General features: G+C 40.3%; 1 protein-coding gene across 1 annotated transcript in view; it reads right to left on the reverse strand.

Annotated features, from left to right (window-relative positions):
• Positions 1–19198, reverse strand: part of prkacba (protein kinase, cAMP-dependent, catalytic, beta a) — a 35940-nt gene extending 16742 nt beyond the window's left edge. Inside the window, exon 1 of the mRNA XM_014215646.3 lies at positions 18862–19198. Coding sequence (XP_014071121.1) covers positions 18862–18907 — 46 coding nt within the window. The 5' untranslated portion in view covers positions 18908–19198. The remainder of the gene's footprint in view (positions 1–18861) is intronic.
• Positions 19199–19936: the final 738 nt, after the last annotated feature.

Consider the following 19936-nt stretch of genomic DNA (forward strand, 5'->3'; position numbering starts at 1 on the left):
TCCGAGGTTATGCGAATGCAGTAAGAAGCCAAGGTAAAAGTTGCTAACTAGCATTAAACTTATCTTATAAAAAACAATCAATCATAATCACAAGTTAAACTAGTAATATCATCAACGTCCTGCGTTGCATATAGTCGCTTAGGTACACGTTGCTCCAACCATAAACATCAATACCACAAGTCTATATTTTTAAACCTGCATATTTAGTTAATATTGCCTGCTAACATGAATTTCATTTAACTAGGGAAAATGTGTCACTTCTCTTGCAAACAGAGTCAGGGTATAGGCAGCAGTTTGGGCCGCCTGGCTCGTTGCGAACTGTGAAGACTATTTCTTCCTAACAAAGACAGCCGACTTCGCCAAACGGGAGATCATTTAACAAAAGCGCATTTACGAAAAAAGCACAATCGTTGCACGACTGTACCTAACCATAAACATCAATGCCTTTCTTAAAATCAATACAAAGAAGTATATATTTTTAAACCTGCATATCTAGCTAAAAGAAATCCAGGTTAGCAGGCAATATTAACCAGGTGAAATTGTGTCATTTTGCGTTCATTGCACGCAATCAGGGTATATGCAACAGTTTGGGCCGCTTGGCTCGTTGCGACCTAATTTGCCAGGATTTTACGTAATTATGACATATCATTGAAGGTTGTGCAATGTAACAGGAATAACGTTTCGAGATGATAGTTTCCGGATTGGACCATATTAATGACCTAAGGCTCGTATTTCTGTGCGTTATGTTATAATTAAGTCTATGATTTGATAGAGCAGTCTGACTGAGCGATAGTAGGCAGCAGCAGGCTCGTAAGCATTCATTCAAAATAGCACTTTCGTGCGTTTTGCCAGCAGCCCTTCGCAATGCATTGCGCTGTTTATGACTTCAAGCCTATCAACTGCCAAAATGAGGCTGTGTAACCGATGTGAAATGGCTAGCTAGTTAGCGGGGTGCGCGCTAATAGCGTTTCAAACGTCACTCGCTCTGAGACTGGGAGTAGTTGTTGCCCCTTGCTCTGCATGGGTAACGCTGCTTCGAGGGTGGCTTTTGTCGATGTGTTCCTGGTTCAAGCCCAAGTAGGAGCGAGGAGAGGGATGGAAGCTATACTGTTACACTGGCAATACTAAAGTGCCTATAAGAACATTCAATAGTCAAAGGTATATGAAATACAAATCGTATAGAGAGAAATAGTCCTATAATAACTACAACCTAAAACATCTTACCTGGGAATATTGAAGACTCATGTTAAAAGGAACCACCAGCTTTCAGATGTTCTCACTTAAACGTTAGTTTTTTTACATGGCACATATTGCACTTTTACTTTCTTCTCCAACACTTTGTTTTTGCATTATTTAAACCAAATTGAACATGTTTCATTATTTATTTGAGGCTAAATTGATTTTATTTATGTATTATATTAAGTTAAAATAAGTGTTAATTCAGTATTGTTGTAATTGTCATTATTACAAATAAATAAATAAAAAATAATAAAATAAAAAAAATGGCCGATTAATCGGTATCGGCTTTTTTTTTGGGGGGGGGGGGTCATCCAATAATCGGTATCGGCGTTGGAAAATCATAATCGGTCGACCTCTACTACAAAGCTAGATGGCTAGTTAACTATAGGTACTCTAAACTAGCTTGACATACTAGAAAGTAATATAAAACTAGTTGCGAAAAAAGTTACTACAAGAATTGTGATTTATTTTCTTCTGAAGCAATTTGGTTATTCTGTCGTGATTGTAGAAGTTCTATTTTGCTATCTTACAAAATGAAAGAAATCTGACGAGACCTTTAGTCAGTGAATCAGGCAGTCTCCATGGTAACCAGATACTCTTTCTGCAATACATGCCTTCAAACTGCCTTAAAACCCCTTAAGTACGGCTTTACCTAAGGAAATATTTGAGGGGCTCTATGCAACGCCCTTAAACAATTCCCTTAGGTAAGGGAAATTATTCCTTAAGGTAAACCCCTTAACAGAAACAATGTTTTATGCAACCGGGTCCAGATCAAAATTTGGTTCAAACTATGAGAGGGTTGTGCTTTTAAAAAAAAAAAATGTTTTTTTTTTTTGCTTTGGGAGGGTTGTGCTTTTTTTCTATTTTTTTTTTTAATTCGGCACAAACAAAGGTAGTGCATTTTTCCCTGGTTTACATTCACTCTTTTGCAGGTTTACTATTTAATTTCTTCCATCCTAGCCAAATTCCCACATCCGATTGTATACGCCTTCCCTATATCAAGGTGTTATGGTACTTTCCTTATGCACTACGCATTTCCCCACATTAACTTTTTTTTTATAAATTGGGTGTTTCGAGCCCCGAATGCTGATTGGCTGACAACCGTGGTATATCAGACCGTATACCACCAGTATGACAAAACATGTATTTTTACTGCTCTAATTACGTTGGTAACCAGTTTCATAATAGCAATAAGGAACCTCAGGGGTCTGTGGTATATTGCCAATATACCACGGCTAAGGGCTGTGTCCAGACACTCCACGTTGCGTCATGCGTATAAACAGTCCTTACAGTCTACCAGACTGTCTATTCTGCCCGCCATCCAACATTCATAGTGACAATAGTGGTAGGTGGATTGTTTGTCCAGATCTGCAACAGGCTAAGTAGCAATCATGCCACACAAAAGCATTCAAAGCTGCATCAATTTTTAATATGAATCCACAACAAATAGGAACAGCTCATCGGCAGTGGAGGCCAGGTGCATCATTGTGCATGAAAGAACAGTGAAGACATGAGACAAGCAGCTCAGCTCAACTCTAGATTTCTTACATACTCATATTATTTGACTTATTCCGTTTACTCCAACACTTAAAACAACTTAAGTTAATACGAAACAAACTTCCAAAATGGGCTGACTGACCAAACTTAGATTGCTTGAGAAAATGTTTTTTTTTTTTATCGCATTTATACTTTTTGTACCACAACATTTCAATGAGCTTCCAATGCATTTCAAATGGCAATGGAAATGCCATAGACTGGGCGAGTATCTCCTACACCATTTGTGACCATCAGGTCTTACGTAGCAAAATTTGAAATTGTGTTTTCTACATTGGATAAAATTAGAGACTCCAAGGTAGAAAATGGTATATCATACACTACAGATGAGGAACAATGGGAAAGTTATTCTGCTTTGAAAGTTGATAAACTTGCAACCTCACTTTTGAGAAAATGGTCCTTGAATATTTTGGTACTTAGTGAAGAGCTCATCTTTGTCTACACCTATTCAGCATCGTTCACACACTCTTAAGCCTTAGCGCCACCCATCTCTTTAAGGATTCAAATGTGAGGCTATGTACTAAACAACCAATGATTAAGACTAAAGGCTGGTTTACACTACGGGTGTGTTCTTAAATTTAAATCTGGAGTGCCAGAGAGTGCTCTGGGCGTTCGTAAACTCAAGAGCGTTTTGCTCTCGGAGCGCACACAGGACACTCTGGCCGAAAACTAGTGTTGATCCGAGCGTTCTGGCTTAACAGCAGCAGTCAAGCACCCAAGCTAACTGGATAATGTTGGCTAGCTTGCTTGCTACTTCCAGACACAAATGAGAGAACAGCTCACTCTGACCATTTTACTCAACCTAGCAGAGCTGGTTAGGCTGTTTTTATATTATCCAGAGCGTTGGCGACTGCAACTGTGCTGCTGGCAGCAATTGAACTACGCTTTTGTTGCCAACGCTTACTGACCCCGGCCATACTCAACGGGTGTTGAGCGTTCATAAATTTGTCAGTTAGTCTGCACTCTTGCATACTAGGATGAGAGTGCTCTGAAATCAGAGTAGATAGCCAGAGCAAATTTACCAGCTACATCTATCGATAGTTGCCGCAGTGACATCAAACATTCTATTGAAATAGTTACTTGCATAGTGGAGTCTTTTGTTTATACATGTAGCTAGCTAGCTAAACAATGAACCATAATCCCAACTCATAATGTTACTACCCTGCATGAATCTGCAGGTAGCTAACCAACCAGGTCAATGTTAGCTAGCTAACATTAGACTATAACTAGCAATGTAAATGACTGAGTTACGAATAATATTACTACACAGATCATACACAACGTTTACAAGCTAGCTAACAGTACACTAACTTGAAATGAAAACGACTTTTACAAAATTAAAAATGTGTAATATCTGAAAATGTAGCTAGCTCGACTCGCACCCATTTACATGGATGGACGCTTCTCCCTCTCTGTCACGGATGCCATGGTTGCCCTTAGTTTGAAGATGTAATCTGGAGACTTCTGGGTTCTCTTTCGACTCAGTCTGAATAGATTGCAATCTAACGGCAGAATTTTCTCCCTCTCCTTAGCCATCATACTCTAATTCCACTGATATCAAAACTCAGTCCTCCAGAAAGTAGAGAGCAACACTTATGCAATTCTACTACGTCATAGCTTTCAAAAAAGAAGCGTTAGAAAGGATTACCTACATATACTGACCAACTCATATTATAGACAGAAGCATGCTACATGGCAGACCAATCCAAACTCATCTCTCGGCATGTCCAGCCCACTTATTATCTCAGCCAATCACGGCTAGCGGGACGGTTGCTGTCTTTTTCCATGGCTCAACCAACTAGGCTCGTAATTTAACAATTGTATTCGTATTTACATATGGAATACAAGTTTGTTATTAAGACACATGAAAGTTCATGTTCCAGAAGGCATTTCTGCCAAAAAAGTTCAAATGGCTCTCTTGTGAAGTAGTGACGTGCGACATACGCCTAGTTTCCTGAAACGAGTCACAATAACGCTAAACTAATGTTGAGATGTTCAGACTGACAACTTAAATTGATTGCATTCAGATTTGATACTATTTATACTTAATTTATGCAAATGTAAAATTATTAACATGGTTTGAATTAGAACCACAGTAATACAGTGGTAGCTATTTAAAATAGCCCTGCTCCTTGGACAGTTAAGTTACAAAACCAACTTTAAACCTTTCAGGCTATCCTAACATAAAATACTTAACTTCTTACAACTATTATTATAGCACCAACTCTTGAACCGTTTCAAGCTACAGACACCAAACCAACTTTCTCATGTTCAAGCTAACTTCAAATTCGTAACTTTCTTTTACATTTTTACTTCTGATACTGAGATGTGACGTCTCTTTCAGATCACTCACAAGTCGTCCTATAATACATGTGGCCAGATAAGCTTTCCTGAATAACTGGACCAGCCAGGAGCATAACACATGCTCTGCCTCCACTCCAATCATTGGTTATTCCTTGCGCACCTAGACCATAATGCTTCAAAATTGCCAAAATGTGTACAATTTAACTTTTTAAATGTATTATTTGTTATATGTGGCATGAACAAGTCACAATGTTTTATTTGGATTAGGTTACTTCAAAAGTCTCCTGTAGGCACGTGCACATTAGTCCAAAATATAAATTCCAGCATCCTCAAAATGGATTGACATCAACCAGGTTTCCATCTAACCTTTTTATGAGAGTAAAGTACATACTGGATTAAAAAAAATGTCACGACATCATGGGAAAGCATGCCGTTTATTAGGCTACAGATTAAAAAAATGTATGATGGACTTCACAAGGTGGTGAAAGTGCCGGGTGATGAACTTACTCTGGTGACATGATTGATGCTTGGCTGCCGTTTGACAAATCTAAATAATCATGCACTTTTGTCCATATAAATCTCATGTAGTAGGCTATACCCACACTGTATCTGCGAGCTGTTGGCTAGAATGCATGTGCCAGAGTGGGAATATTTGACATACCCTACTTAACATTTTTGGTGACAAAACCATCAGTAGGCCTAGAGTTGAAAATGCGATATATGGGTTTCTAACTAAACTCAGCAAAAAAAGAAATGTCCGCTCACTGTCAACTGCGTTAATATTTAGCAAACTTAACAAGTGTAAATATTTGTATGAACATAAGATTCAACACCTGAGACAAACTGAACAAGTTCCACAGACATGTGACTAACAGAAATTGAATAATGTGTCCATGAACAGGGGTGGGGGGACAAAATCAAAAGTCAGCCAGCATCTGGTGTGACCACCAGCTGCATTAAATACTGCAGTGCGTCGCCTCATGGACTGCATCAGATTTGCCAGTTCTTGCTGTGAGATGTTACCCCACTATTCCACCAAGTTCCCAGACATTTCTGGGGGGGAATGGTCCTAGCCCTCACACCCCGATCCAACAAGTCCCAGACGTGCTCAATGGGATTGAGATCCGGGCTCTTCGCTGGCCATGGCAGAACACGGACATTCCTGTCTTGCAGGAAATCAGGCACAGAACGAGCAGTATGGCTGGTGGAATTGTCATGCTGGAGGGTCATGTCAGGATGAGCCTGCAGGAAGGGTAACACATGAGATAAGAGGATGTCTTCCCTGTAACGCACAGCATTGAGATTGCCTGCCTGCAATGACAACAAGCTCAGTCCGATGATGCTGTGACACTCCGCCCCTGACCATGACGGACCCTCCACGTTCAAATCGATCCCGCTCCAGAGTACAGGCCTCGGTGTAACGCTCATTCTTTCGACAATAAACGCGAATCCGACCATCACCCCTGGTGAGACAAAACCGCGACTCGTCAGTGAAGGGCACTTCTTGCCAGTCCTGTCTGGTCCAGCGACAGTTGGTTTGTGCTAGAGGTCGTCCGATTTCAAGTTTTCATAACAATCAGTAATAGGCATTTTTGGACACCGATCATGGCCGATTACATTGCACTCCACGAGGAGCCTGCGTGGCAGGCTGACTACCTGTTATGCGAGTGCAGCAAGGAGCCAAGGTAAGGTGCTAGCGAGCATTAAACGTATCTTATATATATATATATAAAAAAAAATCTTAACATAATCACTAGTTAATTACAAATGGTTGATGATATTAATAGTTTATCAAGCTTGTCCTGCGTTGCATATAATCGATGCGGTGCCTGTTAATTTTTTATTGAATCATAGCCTACTTCGCCAAACGGGGGATGATTTAACAAGCGCATTCGCAAAAAAAGCACTTGTTGCACCAATGTGTACCTAACCATAAACATCAACGCATTTCTTAAAATCAATACACAGAAGTATATATTTTTAAACCTGCATATTTAGTTAAAAGAAATTCAGGTTAGCAGGCAATATTAAACTAGGGAAATTGTGTCACTTCTCTTGCGTTCATTGCACGCAGAGTCAGGGTATATGCAGCAGTTTGGGCCACCTGGCTCGTTGCAAACTAATTTGCCAGAATTTTACGTAATTATGACATAACATTGAAGGTTGTGCAATCTAACAGCAATATTTAGACTTATGGATGCTACCCGTTAGATAAAATACGGAACGGTTCCGTATTTCACTGAAAGAATAAACTTTTTCTTTTCGAAATGATAGTTTCCGGATTTGACCATATTAATGACCTAAGGCTCGTATTTCTGTGTTTTATTAAATTATAATTAAGTCTATGATTTGATAGAGCAGTCTGAGCGGTGGTAGGCAACAGCACGCTCGTAAGCATTCATTCAAACAGCACTTTACTGCGTTTGCCAGCAGCTCTTCGCAATGCTTCAAGCATTGTGCTGTTTATAACGTCAAGCCTATCAACTCCCGAGATTAGGCTGGCAATACTAAAGTACCTATTAGAACATCAATAGTCAAAGGTATATGAAATACCAATGGTATAGAAAGAAATAGTCCTATAATAACTAAAACTTCTTACCTGGGAATATTGAAGACTCATGTTAAAAGGAACCACCGGCATTCATATGTTCTCATGTTCTGAGCATGGAACTTAAACGTTAGCTTTTTAAATGGCACATATTGCACTTTTACTTTCTTCTCCAACACTTTGTTTTTGCATTATTTAAACCAAATTGAACATGTTTCATTATTTATTTGAGACTAAATAGATTTTATTGATATTAAGTTAAAATAAGTGTTCATTGTTCATTCAGTATTGTTGTAATTTTCATTATTACAAATAAATATATAAAACATCGGGTTTTTTTTGGTCCTCCAATAATCGGTATCGGCGTTGAAAAATCATAAATCGGTTGACCTCTAGTTTGTGCCCATAGGCGACGTTGTTCCCGGTGATATCTGGTGAGGACCTGCCTTACAACATGCCTACGCGCCCTCAGTCCAGCCTCTCTCAGCCTATTGCAGACTGAGTACTGATGGAGGGATTGTGCGTTCCTGGTGTAACTCGGGCAGTTGTTGTTGCCATACTGTACCTATCCCGCAGGTGTGATGTTTGGATGTACCGATCCTGTGCAGGTGTTGTTACATGTGGTCTGCCACCGCGCGGACTATCAGCTGTCCGTCCTGTCTCCCTGTAGCGATGTCTTAGGCGTCTCGGTACGGACATTGCAATTTATTGCCCTTGCCACAACTGCAGTCCTCATGCCTTCTTGCAGCATGCCTAAGGCACGTTCACGCAGAGGAGCAGGGACCCTGTGCATCTTTCTTTTGGTGCTTTTCAGAGTCCGTAGAAAGGCCTCTTTAGTGTCCTAAGTTTTCATAACTGTGACCTTAATTGCCTACCATCTGTAAGCTGTTAGTGTCTTAACGACCATTCCACAGGTGCATGTTCATTAATTGTTTATGGTTCATTGATCAAGCATGGGAAACAGTGTTTAAACCCTTTACAATGAAGATCTTTGAAGTTATTTGGATTTTTACTAATTATCTTTGAAAGACAGGGTCCTGAAAAAGGGACATATCTTTTTTTGCTGAGTTTATTTTGGATTTACTTGGAAATTGAAGCGCAAAAGTACATTTTATGTGCACTATGTATTTACCCAAAGACTTTTATAAGCGACAAGTAAATACGATGGAAACAAATCTGATGGTTAAATGCGCATTTTGTTTTTATGCAGATTTTAAAATAGTTACATGAAAATCTGTCGCCAAGTGGATGGAAACCTAGCTATAGACACCCTAAAACTCTGGCAAGTGCGCTAGTCCAGTCTCACTTTAATTATGCCTACACATCATGGTTCACCAGCAGCCTGAAAGATCTAAAGAATAAGTTACACCAGCTAAAACAGGCTTAAGAATTGTACTTAAGCCCCTCTATACTCATCTGGAGGTTGAGCATTTTTGGTAATCTGTATCTAACGTGTCTATGTAATTGTATATGTATTTATGTAAAAAAAATAGGGACACAATGGAAGTAAGCCTGACTGTGTAATCCAGGTCACTTAAATTCTGTACTGTCAGTATTTTTTATAACTGACAAATAAAATCAAACCTAACTGTGCAGCGGCCTTTTGAGGAATGGAAAGGGACATCTGTTACAAAACAAACACCAAAAATGTATGACATTCGGAGAATGTCAAGCCAAGCCTTTGATACTGGGTAGGCCTACAAGGTAGAGACGGATGTATTTTCTATTTGTTGAGATTGCCACTATTTATTGTGGTGTTGAAAATGCAACCATGATATTGAAGTGCCTGAAGTCAGTATGCTTTGTTTATTGGTTGTGTGGTGCTTTGGCACAGAAACGTATTGGTGGAAAATGTGTTGAATATATTTTATATAATTAGAAATATGGCATCAACACGTTTAAACTCTGATTTGCCCCTAGCTGATCATTGTCTTCTCTGATCGTAGTGTAATCAAACAAGCATGGAGAGAGCGTGCTCATCCTTGGTCAGGCAACCCTCAAACCTCTGGTCGTAACCCTGTGTGGCATCGACTATGCCACAAAAGCATGCTGAAGAGGCAGAGTCCATATCCATGTTTAGAAAAACAGGGTCGTAACATTATTTAGAGTCAATTCTATGAGGGGGAGGGTGGGCAATTTATTGAACTGTCCCTTATGTAACCATGATTGCTTTCTGAACCCAATGCAGCACAGTGTAAAAAAGCGTAAGGGTAGGGTCAGAATCTGCTGGCTAATGTATGATGGCCCCACCTAAAGCTAGCAGTCCAAAAGTCAGCTAGAACTTAAAACCATGAGCTACATAGCTAGCTAACATTAGCTAAATAAACACTGTTCCCATCTCTGACATTAGCAGCTAGTGGACAACTGCTAGGTTAGCTTGCTGTTACTGGCTTGTCTACCAGTTAAAGTGGAACTGATAACATTTTAGCACTATGAAATCAAATTAAAATCTGTTCAAATACACACCCAGATTTGTAATATTCTCTAAATCATTTTCTGAAAAGTGATCACTTACATATGGTCATTTTCACATTTTCATAAATTCTTAGTATATGTAATTCCCAAACATTCTAAGGCATTTGGATAAATTCTATAGCAATATAGAGTGGAAAAGCGGCCGAGCATTTCAAAATACATTTTATTGGTCACATACACGTGTTTAGCAGGTGTTATTGCTAGTGTAGCGAAATGCTTGTGCTTCTAGCTCCAACAGTGCAGTAATATCTAACAAGTAATATCTAACAGTTTCACAACATATCCCAAAATACACAGAAATCTAAGGAAGGAATGAATTAAGTACACACACACGCACCAGAGCGGCATTAGACTAAGATACAGTGGCATAGAATACAATACAGTATATACATATATGGGTGATGCAATATTTACACACAATTAAAGTGACTACGATACAGTAAAATAGTCTGAAGTGCAGTTTATACATATGAGATGAGTAATGCTAGACACGGAAACATTAAAGTGGCTAGTGATCCATTTCTAAAAGTGGCCAGTGATTCCTAATCGATGTCTATATGCAGCCGCCTCTGAAGTGCTAATGATGGCTGTTTAGCAGTCTGATGGCCTTGAGACAGGAACTGTTTTTCAGTCTCGTAGTCCCAGCTTTGACACACCTGTACTGACCTCGCCTTCTGGATGATAGCGGTGTTAACAGGCAGTGGCTCCGGTGGTTGACGTCATGGATGATCTTTTTGGCCTTCCTATGGCATTGGGTGCTGTAGGTGTCCAGGAGGGAGAGAAGTTTGCCCCCGGTAATGCGTTGGGCAGACTGCACCACCCTCTGGAGAGCTTTGCGGTTGTGGGCAGTGCAGTTGCCGTACCAGGCTGTGATACAGCCTGACAGGATGCTCTCAATTGTCCATCTGTAAAAGTTTGTGAGCATTTTAGGTGTTAAGCCAAATTCCTTTAGCCTCCTGAGGTTGAAGGGGCGCTGTTGTGCCTCCTTCACCACACTGTCTTTGTGGGTGGACCATTTCAGTTTGTCAGTGATGTGTACACCAAGGAACCTTCACTGCGGTCCCACGGCTGTTTCCTGAAGTCCACGATCATCTCCTTAGTTTCGTTGGCGTTGCATGAGAGGTTGTTTTCCTGGCACCACACTCCCAGAGGCCTCACCTCCTCCCTGTCAGCTGTCTCATTGTTGTTGGTAATCAAGCCTACTACTGTTATGTCATCTGCAAACTTGATGATTGAGTTAGAGGCGTGGTTGGCCATGCAGTCATGGGTGAACAGGGAGTATCGGAGGGGGCTGAGCACACACCCTTGTGAGGCCCCAGTGTTGAGGATCAGCGAAGAGGTGTTTCCTACCTTCACCACCTGGGGGCGACCCCCTCAGGAAGTCCAGGACCCAGTTTCACAGGGTGGGGTTCAGACCAGGGCCTCAAGCTTAATGAGTTGGGGGTACTATGGTGTTGAATGCTGAGCTATAGTCAATGAACAGCATTCTTACATAGGTATGCCTCTTGTCCAGATGGACAGGGCAGTGTGCAGGCGATTGCATCGTCTGTGGATCTATTGGGGCGGTAAGCAAATTGAATTGGGTCTAGGGTGGCAGGTAAGGTGGAGGTGATATGATTGAATTAAAACCTCTTTGGGCAAAGGGGCAGTATTTTGACGTCCGGATGAAAAGCATGCCCAAAGCCTGTTACTCAGGCCCAGAAGCTAGGATATGCATATAATTGGTAGATTTGGATAAAGAAAACTGTCTAAATTTCAAAAACTGTTAAAATAATGTCTGTGAGTATAACAGAACTGATATGGCAGCCGAAACCCCGAGGACAAACCAACCAAAAAAATATATATTTTCAGCCAATCACTGTTTCTAATAGCGCGAAATCCTCCCAGATTGCAGTTCTTAGGGCTTCCACTAGATGTCAACAGTCTTTAGAAAGAGTTTCAGGCTTGTTTATGGAAAAATGAGCTAGAATTTGTAGTTTTTCTAAGTGGCTCCCATTTTGGCCGTAGTGTTATCATGCGTGGATGAGTGCGCGTTCTTTGTTGTTTATCTCCAGTAAAGACAACAATTCTCCATCTTAAATTTTATTGTTTATTTACATATTAGGGTACCTGAGGTTTGATTATAAACCTTTTTTGGAGAAGTTTATTGGTAACGTTTGGGATTCATTTTGTATGCATTTTGAAGGAGGGGAACCGGTGGATTATTGAATGAAGCGCGCCAGCTAAACTGAGTTTTGGGGGATATAAAGGAGGAATTTATCGAACAAAAGGACCATTTGTGATGTAGCTGGGACCTTTCGGAGTGCCAACAGAAGATCTTCAAAGGTAAGGCATTTATTACATTGCTATTTCTGACTTTCGTGGTGCACCTGCCTGGTTGAAAAACGTTTTTCATGCTTTTGTTTGCGGGGCACTGTCCTCAGATAATCGCATGGTGTGCTTTCGCCTTAAAGCCTTTTTGAAATCTGACACAGCCGCTGGATTAACAAGAAGTTAAGCTTTATTTTGATGTATGACAATTGTATTTTCTATAATTTGAATTTCGCGCTCTGCAATTTCACCGGATGTTGTAGAGGTGGGTCGCCTGCGCCAGAATAGACACTGCAGTAAATTAAACATCCGTCACGTACAAGACCGGCGTCTACGCAGACCGGTGCACCATAGCCAATCAGAGCTATAGTAGTTATTTTTGCAAACAAGTCATTGCCACAGGCATGCCATCATTCATTTTGAACTGGACTGTGTGTTTATAGGCAGTTGCAACAGCGCAACTTTAGATCATTAGAACGCATTTGCGAAAGCCACAAAAGACACCTGAATGAATTAACCTGTTGGGGCTAGGGGGCCGTATTTGCACGGCCGGATAAAAAAACGTACCCGATTTAATCTGGTTACTACTCCTGCCCAGTAACTAGAATATGCATATAATTATTGGCTTTGGATAGAAAACACCGTAAAGTTTCTAAAACTGTTTGAATGGTGTCTGTGAGTATAACAGAACTCATTTGGCAGGCCAAAACCTGAGAAGATTCCTTACAGGAAGTGGCCTGTCTGACCATTTCTTGCCCTCCTTGATCATCTCTAACAAATACAGGGGATCTCTGGCATGACGTGACACTTCCTACGGCTCCCATGGGCTCTCAGAAGGCGGGAAAAAGCTGAACGATGTAATTCCATCCCCAGGCTGAAACACATTAGCGCGTTTGGCAAGTGCTCTATCAGAGGGCCATTAGACTGAGGCTCGTGCATGAGGGGATAGCATGCTTTTACTTTCACTCTCTTTGTAATAAAAAACGATTTCCCGGTCGGAATATTATCGCTTTTTTACGAGAAAAATGGCATAAAAATTGATTTTAAACAGCGGTTGACATGCTTCGAAGTACGGTAATGGAATATTTAGACATTTGTCACGAAATGCGCCATGCTCGTCACCCTTATTTACCCTTTCGGATAGTGTCTTGAACGCACGAACAAAATGCCGCTATTTGGATATAACAATGGATTATTTGGGACCAAACCAACATTTGTTATTGAAGTAGCAGTCCTGGGAGTGCATTCTGACGAAGACAACAAAAGGTAATCAAACTTTTATAATAGTAAATATGATTATGGTGAGTGCTAAACTTGCCGGGTGTCTAAATAGCTAGCCCGTGATGCCTGGGCTATGTACTTAGAATATTGCAAAATGTGCTTTCACCAAAAAGCTATTTTAAAATCGGACATATCGAGTGCATAGAGGTCTGTATCTATAATTCGTACAATAATTGTTATGCTTTTTGTGAACGTTTATCGTGAGTAATTTAGTAAAATGTTAGCGAATTCCCCGGAAGTTTGCGGGGGGTATGCTAGTTCTGAACGTCACATGCTAATGTAAAAAGCTGGTTTTTGATATAAATATGAACTTGATTGAACAAAACATGCATGTATTGTATAACATAATGTCCTAGGGTTGTCATCTGATGAAGATCATCAAAGGTTAGTGTTGCATTTAGCTGTCTTCTGGGTTTTTGTGACATTATATGCTAGCTTGAAAAATGGGTGTCTGATTATTTCTGGCTTGGTACTCTGCTGACATAATCTAATGTTTTGCTTTCGTTGTAAAGCCTTTTTGAAATCAGACAGTGTGGTTAGATTAACGAGAGTCTTGTCTTTAAATAGCTGTAAAATAGTCATATGTTTGAGAAATTGAAGTAATAGGATTTTTAAGGTTTTGACAATCGCGCCACAGGCTTCAAGTGGCTGTTACGTAGGTGGGACGAATTCGTCCCGCCTAGCCCATAGAGGTTAACCTGTTAGGGCTAGGGGGCAGCATTGACACGGCTGGATAAAAAACATACCCGATTTAATCTGGTTACCACTCCTACTCAGTAACTAGAATATGCATATACTTATTACATATGGATAGAAAACACCCTAAATTTTCTAAAACTGTTTGAATGGTGTCTGTGAGTATAACAGAACTCAAATGGCAGGTCAAAACCTGAGAGATTCCTTTACAGGAAGTGGCCTGTCTGACCATTTGTTGAACTTCTTTTCCATCTCTATCATTTACTAAGGATCTCTGCTCTAACGTGACACTTCCCACGTCTTCCATAGGCTCTCAGAGCCCGGGAAAAAACAGAATGTCGTCATTCCAGCCCCAGGCTGAAACACATTATCGCCTTTCTCAAGTGGCCCATCAAGAGACACTAGCTTATGCGCGTGACCCCGACCGCCCCCGCCTTTGGGATTTTTTCCTCTGTTTGCCGAAAAGGAGATTCCCTGTCGGAATATTATCGCTTTTCTACGAGAAAAATGACGTAAAAATTGATTTTAAACAGCGGTTGACATGCTTCGACGTACGGTAATGGAATACTTTGAATTTTATTGTCAGGAATTGCGCCAAGCGCGTGACACTTCTTTACTATTTCGGATAGTGTCTGGAACGCACGAACAAAACGCCGCTATTCGGATATAACGATGGATTATTTTGGACCAAACCAACATTTGTTATTGAAGTAGCTGTCCTGGGTGTGCATTCTGACGAAGACAACAAAAGGTAATGACATTTTTATAATAGTAAATATGATTATGTTGAGTGCTAAACTTGCCGGGTGTCTAAATAGCGAGCCCGTGATGCCTGGGCTATGTACTTAGAATATTGCAAAATGTGCTTTCACCAAAAAGCTATTTTAAAATCGGACATATCGAGTGCATAGAGGAGGTCTGTATCTATAATTCTTAAAATAATTGTTATGCTTTTTGTGAACGTTTATCGTGAGTAATTTAGTAAAATGTTAGCGAATTCCCCGGAAGTTTGCGGGGGGTATGCTAGTTCTGAACGTCACATGCTAATGTAAAAAGCTGGTTTTTGATATAAATATGAACTTGATTGAACAAAACATGCATGTATTGTATAACATAATGTCCTAGGGTTGTCATCTGATGAAGATCATCAAAGGTGAGTGCTGCATTTAGCTGTCTTCTGGGTTTTTGTGACATTATATGCTAGCTTGAAAAATGGGTGTCTGATTATTTCTGGCTTGGTACTCTGCTGACATAATCGAATGTTTTGCTTTCGTTGTAAAGCCTTTTTGAAATCGGACAGTGTGGTTAGATTAACGAGAGTCTTATCTTTAAATGGCTGTAAAATAGTCATATGTTTGAGAAATTGAAGTAATAGGATTTTTAAGGTTTTGAAAATCGCGCCACAGGATAGCCGTGGCTGTTACGTAGGTGGGACGAATTCGTCCCGCCTAGCCTAGAGAGGTTAAGCTAAATAACAGAGTGACAAATACAGGTAGCCTAGTCAAATAATTGAAACCCAATCACATTACTCATTACTTTCTCGCAGGTATTCCACTAAAGGTCTGTATGTAGCCAAACATAGCTGCTGCTCATGTTGGCATCTGTGCTGATGGCGTAAAAGCCATGACAGGGAGACATAGTGGAGTGGTAACACGCGTGCAAGCAGTTGCTCCCGACGCCACTTGGGTACACTGCAGCATCCACCGAGAGGCTCTTGCTGCAAAGGGAATGCCTGACAGCTTGAAAGACATTTTGGACACTACAATGAAAATGGTTAACTGTTAAAGCAAGGCCCCTGAACTCTCGTGTATTTTCTGCACTATGCAATGATATGGACAGTGACCATGTAACACTTTCACAACATACAGAAGTGCACTGGTTATCAAGGGGCAAAGTATTGACACGTTTTTTTTTTTAATTGAGAGACAAGCTTAAAGTTTTCTTTACTGACCATAATGTTCACTTGTCTGACCGCTTGCATGATAACGAGTTTCTCACATGACTGGCCTATCTGGGTGATGTTTTTTCTCGCCTGAATGATCTGAATCTAGGATTACAGGGACGCGTCACAACTATATTCAATGTGCGGGACAAAATTGAGGCTATGATTAAGAAATTGGAGCTCTTTTGTGTCTGTATTAACAAGGACAACACACAGGTCTTTCCATCATTGTATGATTTTCTATGTGCAAATTAACTCAAGCTTATGGACAATGTCAAATGTGACATAGCGAAGCACCTGAGTGAGCTGGGTGCGCAATTACGCAGGTACTTTGCCGAAACGGACGACACAAACAACTGGATTCAGTCCACTTACCGATATCTGAACAAAAAAGCCTCATCAAATTGCAACAAGCAGTTCTGTGAAAATTGAATTTAAATCAGAAGCCACTGCCAGATTTCTGGACAGGGCTGCGCTCAGAGCTTCTTGCCTTGGCAAATCACGCTATTAAGACACTGATGCCCTTTTCAACCACGTACCTATGTGAGTGGATTCTCGGCCCTCACTAGCATGAAAACTAAATACAGGCACAGACTGTGTGGAAAATTATTTAAGACAGACTCTCCAATACAACCCAACATTGCAGAGTTATTTGCATCCTTTCAAGCATACCCTTCTCATTAACCCGTGGTGAGTTATTCACAATTTATGAACAAATAAAGTTTTATATGTAAGATGGCTAAATAAAGAGCAACATTATTGATTATTATTTGTGCCCTGGTCCTATAAGAGCTCTTTGTCACTTCCCAAGAGCCGGGTTGTGATAAAAACTCTCTCATTCTTATGTTAAATAAATATATTGTATAGTGTGTGTGGCTGGCTTACAATGACAGCACATAACTAAATTTGAGAGTGCGCTGACCCTGGTGCTAGAGGGGGTACGCAACTGGAGGTTGAATGTTTGAAGTGGTACGAGACTATAACAAGTTTGGGAACCACTGGTGTAGACAAAGAAGAGCTCTCCAGTTGGTGTACCAAAACATTCAAGCGCCATTTTCTCAAAAGTGGGGTTACAAGTTTATCAACTTTCAAAGCATGCAATGTATGATAAACCATTTTCTAGCTATGAGTCTCTACTTTTATAACAATTTCAAGTGTTGCGACATAAGACCAAATCGAGGCAGTCGGTCACATATGTCAACAACCTGGGTGGGAGTCCTCTTCTATTTGGGAACTTTACAGTCAAATTGCCAAATTGCCTATAGATCAAACAACCATGGCAAGGTAAGTCTTCTTATTCTGCGCTCTGGCACCTTCAGACAAGAGTGCTCTGAAATCGGAGTACATAGCTTGCCAGAGTGAATTTGCGAACACAAGCGATATGCTAACTGGACAACAGTCGTTCAGTATAGCTTGCGAGCAAAGTTATTCACATTTCATGCTAGTTAACAAAATGACACGTGCATCTCTAGCTGTGTAGCTACTGAAAAACGATACAAGGAGGAAAAAGCCAGTCAGTCATCCACTCCTCCAATGACATTACACCCTGCTAGCAGCTAGCTAGATAGCTAACATTAGGCTCTGTTTTTAGCTTGCTACATAAATATATATTAGCATATTAGTTATGACTGACTTGGGATCATTGCCCTTGCTAGTTTGATACATTGACATTCCCTGCCTTAGTTACCTTTGTCCATGTTATTAAGTCATTGAAACTTTAACAGTGCATCCCGAATGGAGGCATTAAACAACACACCAGGCCAGCTGTGATTTACACCCTGAAAATGTATTGGTGAATATGAATCATGCACTGAACTGCATCCATTTATTCTGCCACTAGACTAATGCCTTAGTGTAGCAGTAACTTACATCATGGAATGTTGAATTAAATAACCTATTTTTAAAACTTCAAAGTTGGTTTTGTATTATAAACTGGGAATGTTATATTTTTTACTGAAACTATGAAATGATGATTGTCTGTTTCATATCTGCAAAGTAGTTAAAACGCTGCCAGTTCCACTTTAATGTCAGCTGTTATCTGAAATAAAATAAAAACGTTAGCGAAGAGTTAAAGTTACCTAGCTATAGTAACGTTAAATTACTTTACTTACGTCGCTACTAAATTAGGTAGCTGGTTAGCCAACTACAGTAACTGGACCGCCAGTGTCTTCGTGAATATCAACATTAAAAATGTAAATTGTTATTTGTCTGACACTTTGCAAAAATGTTTAGCTAACTAACGTTACTCAAACACAAATGAATTAGTATACCCTCCCTCCCTCCCCCACCCTGTTGCACCGCTGGTAGTACAACCGCAGCATCATCTACCCAACTGTCAGTGGTAGTTAGCTAGTTAGCTCGTTAACGCACTGTTGCTAACGTCTGTTACGTTACTTAACTAAGCCAGTTCGTCCCCAAACGTTAGACTGCAATCCTTTATCAACTTGGTTATTGAAATAACGAACATCATTAGTTAGCTAGCTTTGCAGGCAAGATAGCAATAATCACTTACCGCTCTCTTGTTCGTTGCCTTTCTTAGCTGTAGCAGCATTTCCCATCGTACTAAAATGAAGACACGGCGATATATTTGAAACGATGGTGGTGTTGATGGGTCCGTAGCTAACAAGCTATTAGTCTTCAGACAGATACTTAATGTTCTGCTTATTAGCCAACGTTACTGTAGCTGGATGGCTAACTAACATTTACTCCGTTAGTTGCACTACCGAATGGGACTCTGCCAACCCCTTTTACCTTTTTTTGCAGTTTACTTTATCGTTAGATGCAAATTAGTGTAACACCTCTATGTCACTGACAAAGACATAGTCAGGCTTTTCACCTCAGCCTGTCGTTCCACCAGCGCAAAAAAAAAAATAGAAATATATTTTTGCTAACACCGGAAATTACGAAAACTTAATCTTCTTCTATAATATTATGACGGCCCGCAAACAAACGTTAGAGGTGAATGCCGCCACCTACTGTACTGGAGTGTGTAGTTAATCACAGTTTAGACTAAATGAATAAAGAAACATTGAGAAACTACACCCTACTATCTAATCCTGTACTACCAACAAAATAAAAAAAGAGCCCTACTAACTTCAAACCCTACCTCACCCCCCAAATCCCTACACATCAATCTTTCCCTCTCTTCTACATACCGGTACTTACAACAATACATCAACACATGCTTTACTGTTTCATCAACCATACATAAACCATTTGCATGCTCGCCAACCAGATATAAGGATATAATACATTCAATGTACAATTTCCGAGCAAACACTACCTCTTCCTTCCTAATCTGACCCTTGAATCTAAGTCCACCAACCTTTCTTTGGAGGGCATAAAAATGCCACCCTTGGGCTCTGAGTCCTACCTCTTTTGCCATACAGCTATCATAATGGCTCTAATCTTACATTTGGCTTCACTTCTACCCAGTGGAGTACGAATATAAATTGTATATCTTTTTAAAGCTCATTTGGCCCACACCCGAATGCACTACACCCTGTCTCTCGATTCTCCATAATAACAATACTGCCTCCAATAGTAGGTCACGTCTATTACATTTGCCAGATGACAAACTATTCAAT

The sequence above is a fragment of the Salmo salar genome, chromosome 10, assembly GCF_965601325.2.
Source record: "Salmo salar chromosome 10, fSalSal1, whole genome shotgun sequence".
NCBI lineage: Eukaryota > Metazoa > Chordata > Actinopteri > Salmoniformes > Salmonidae > Salmo > Salmo salar.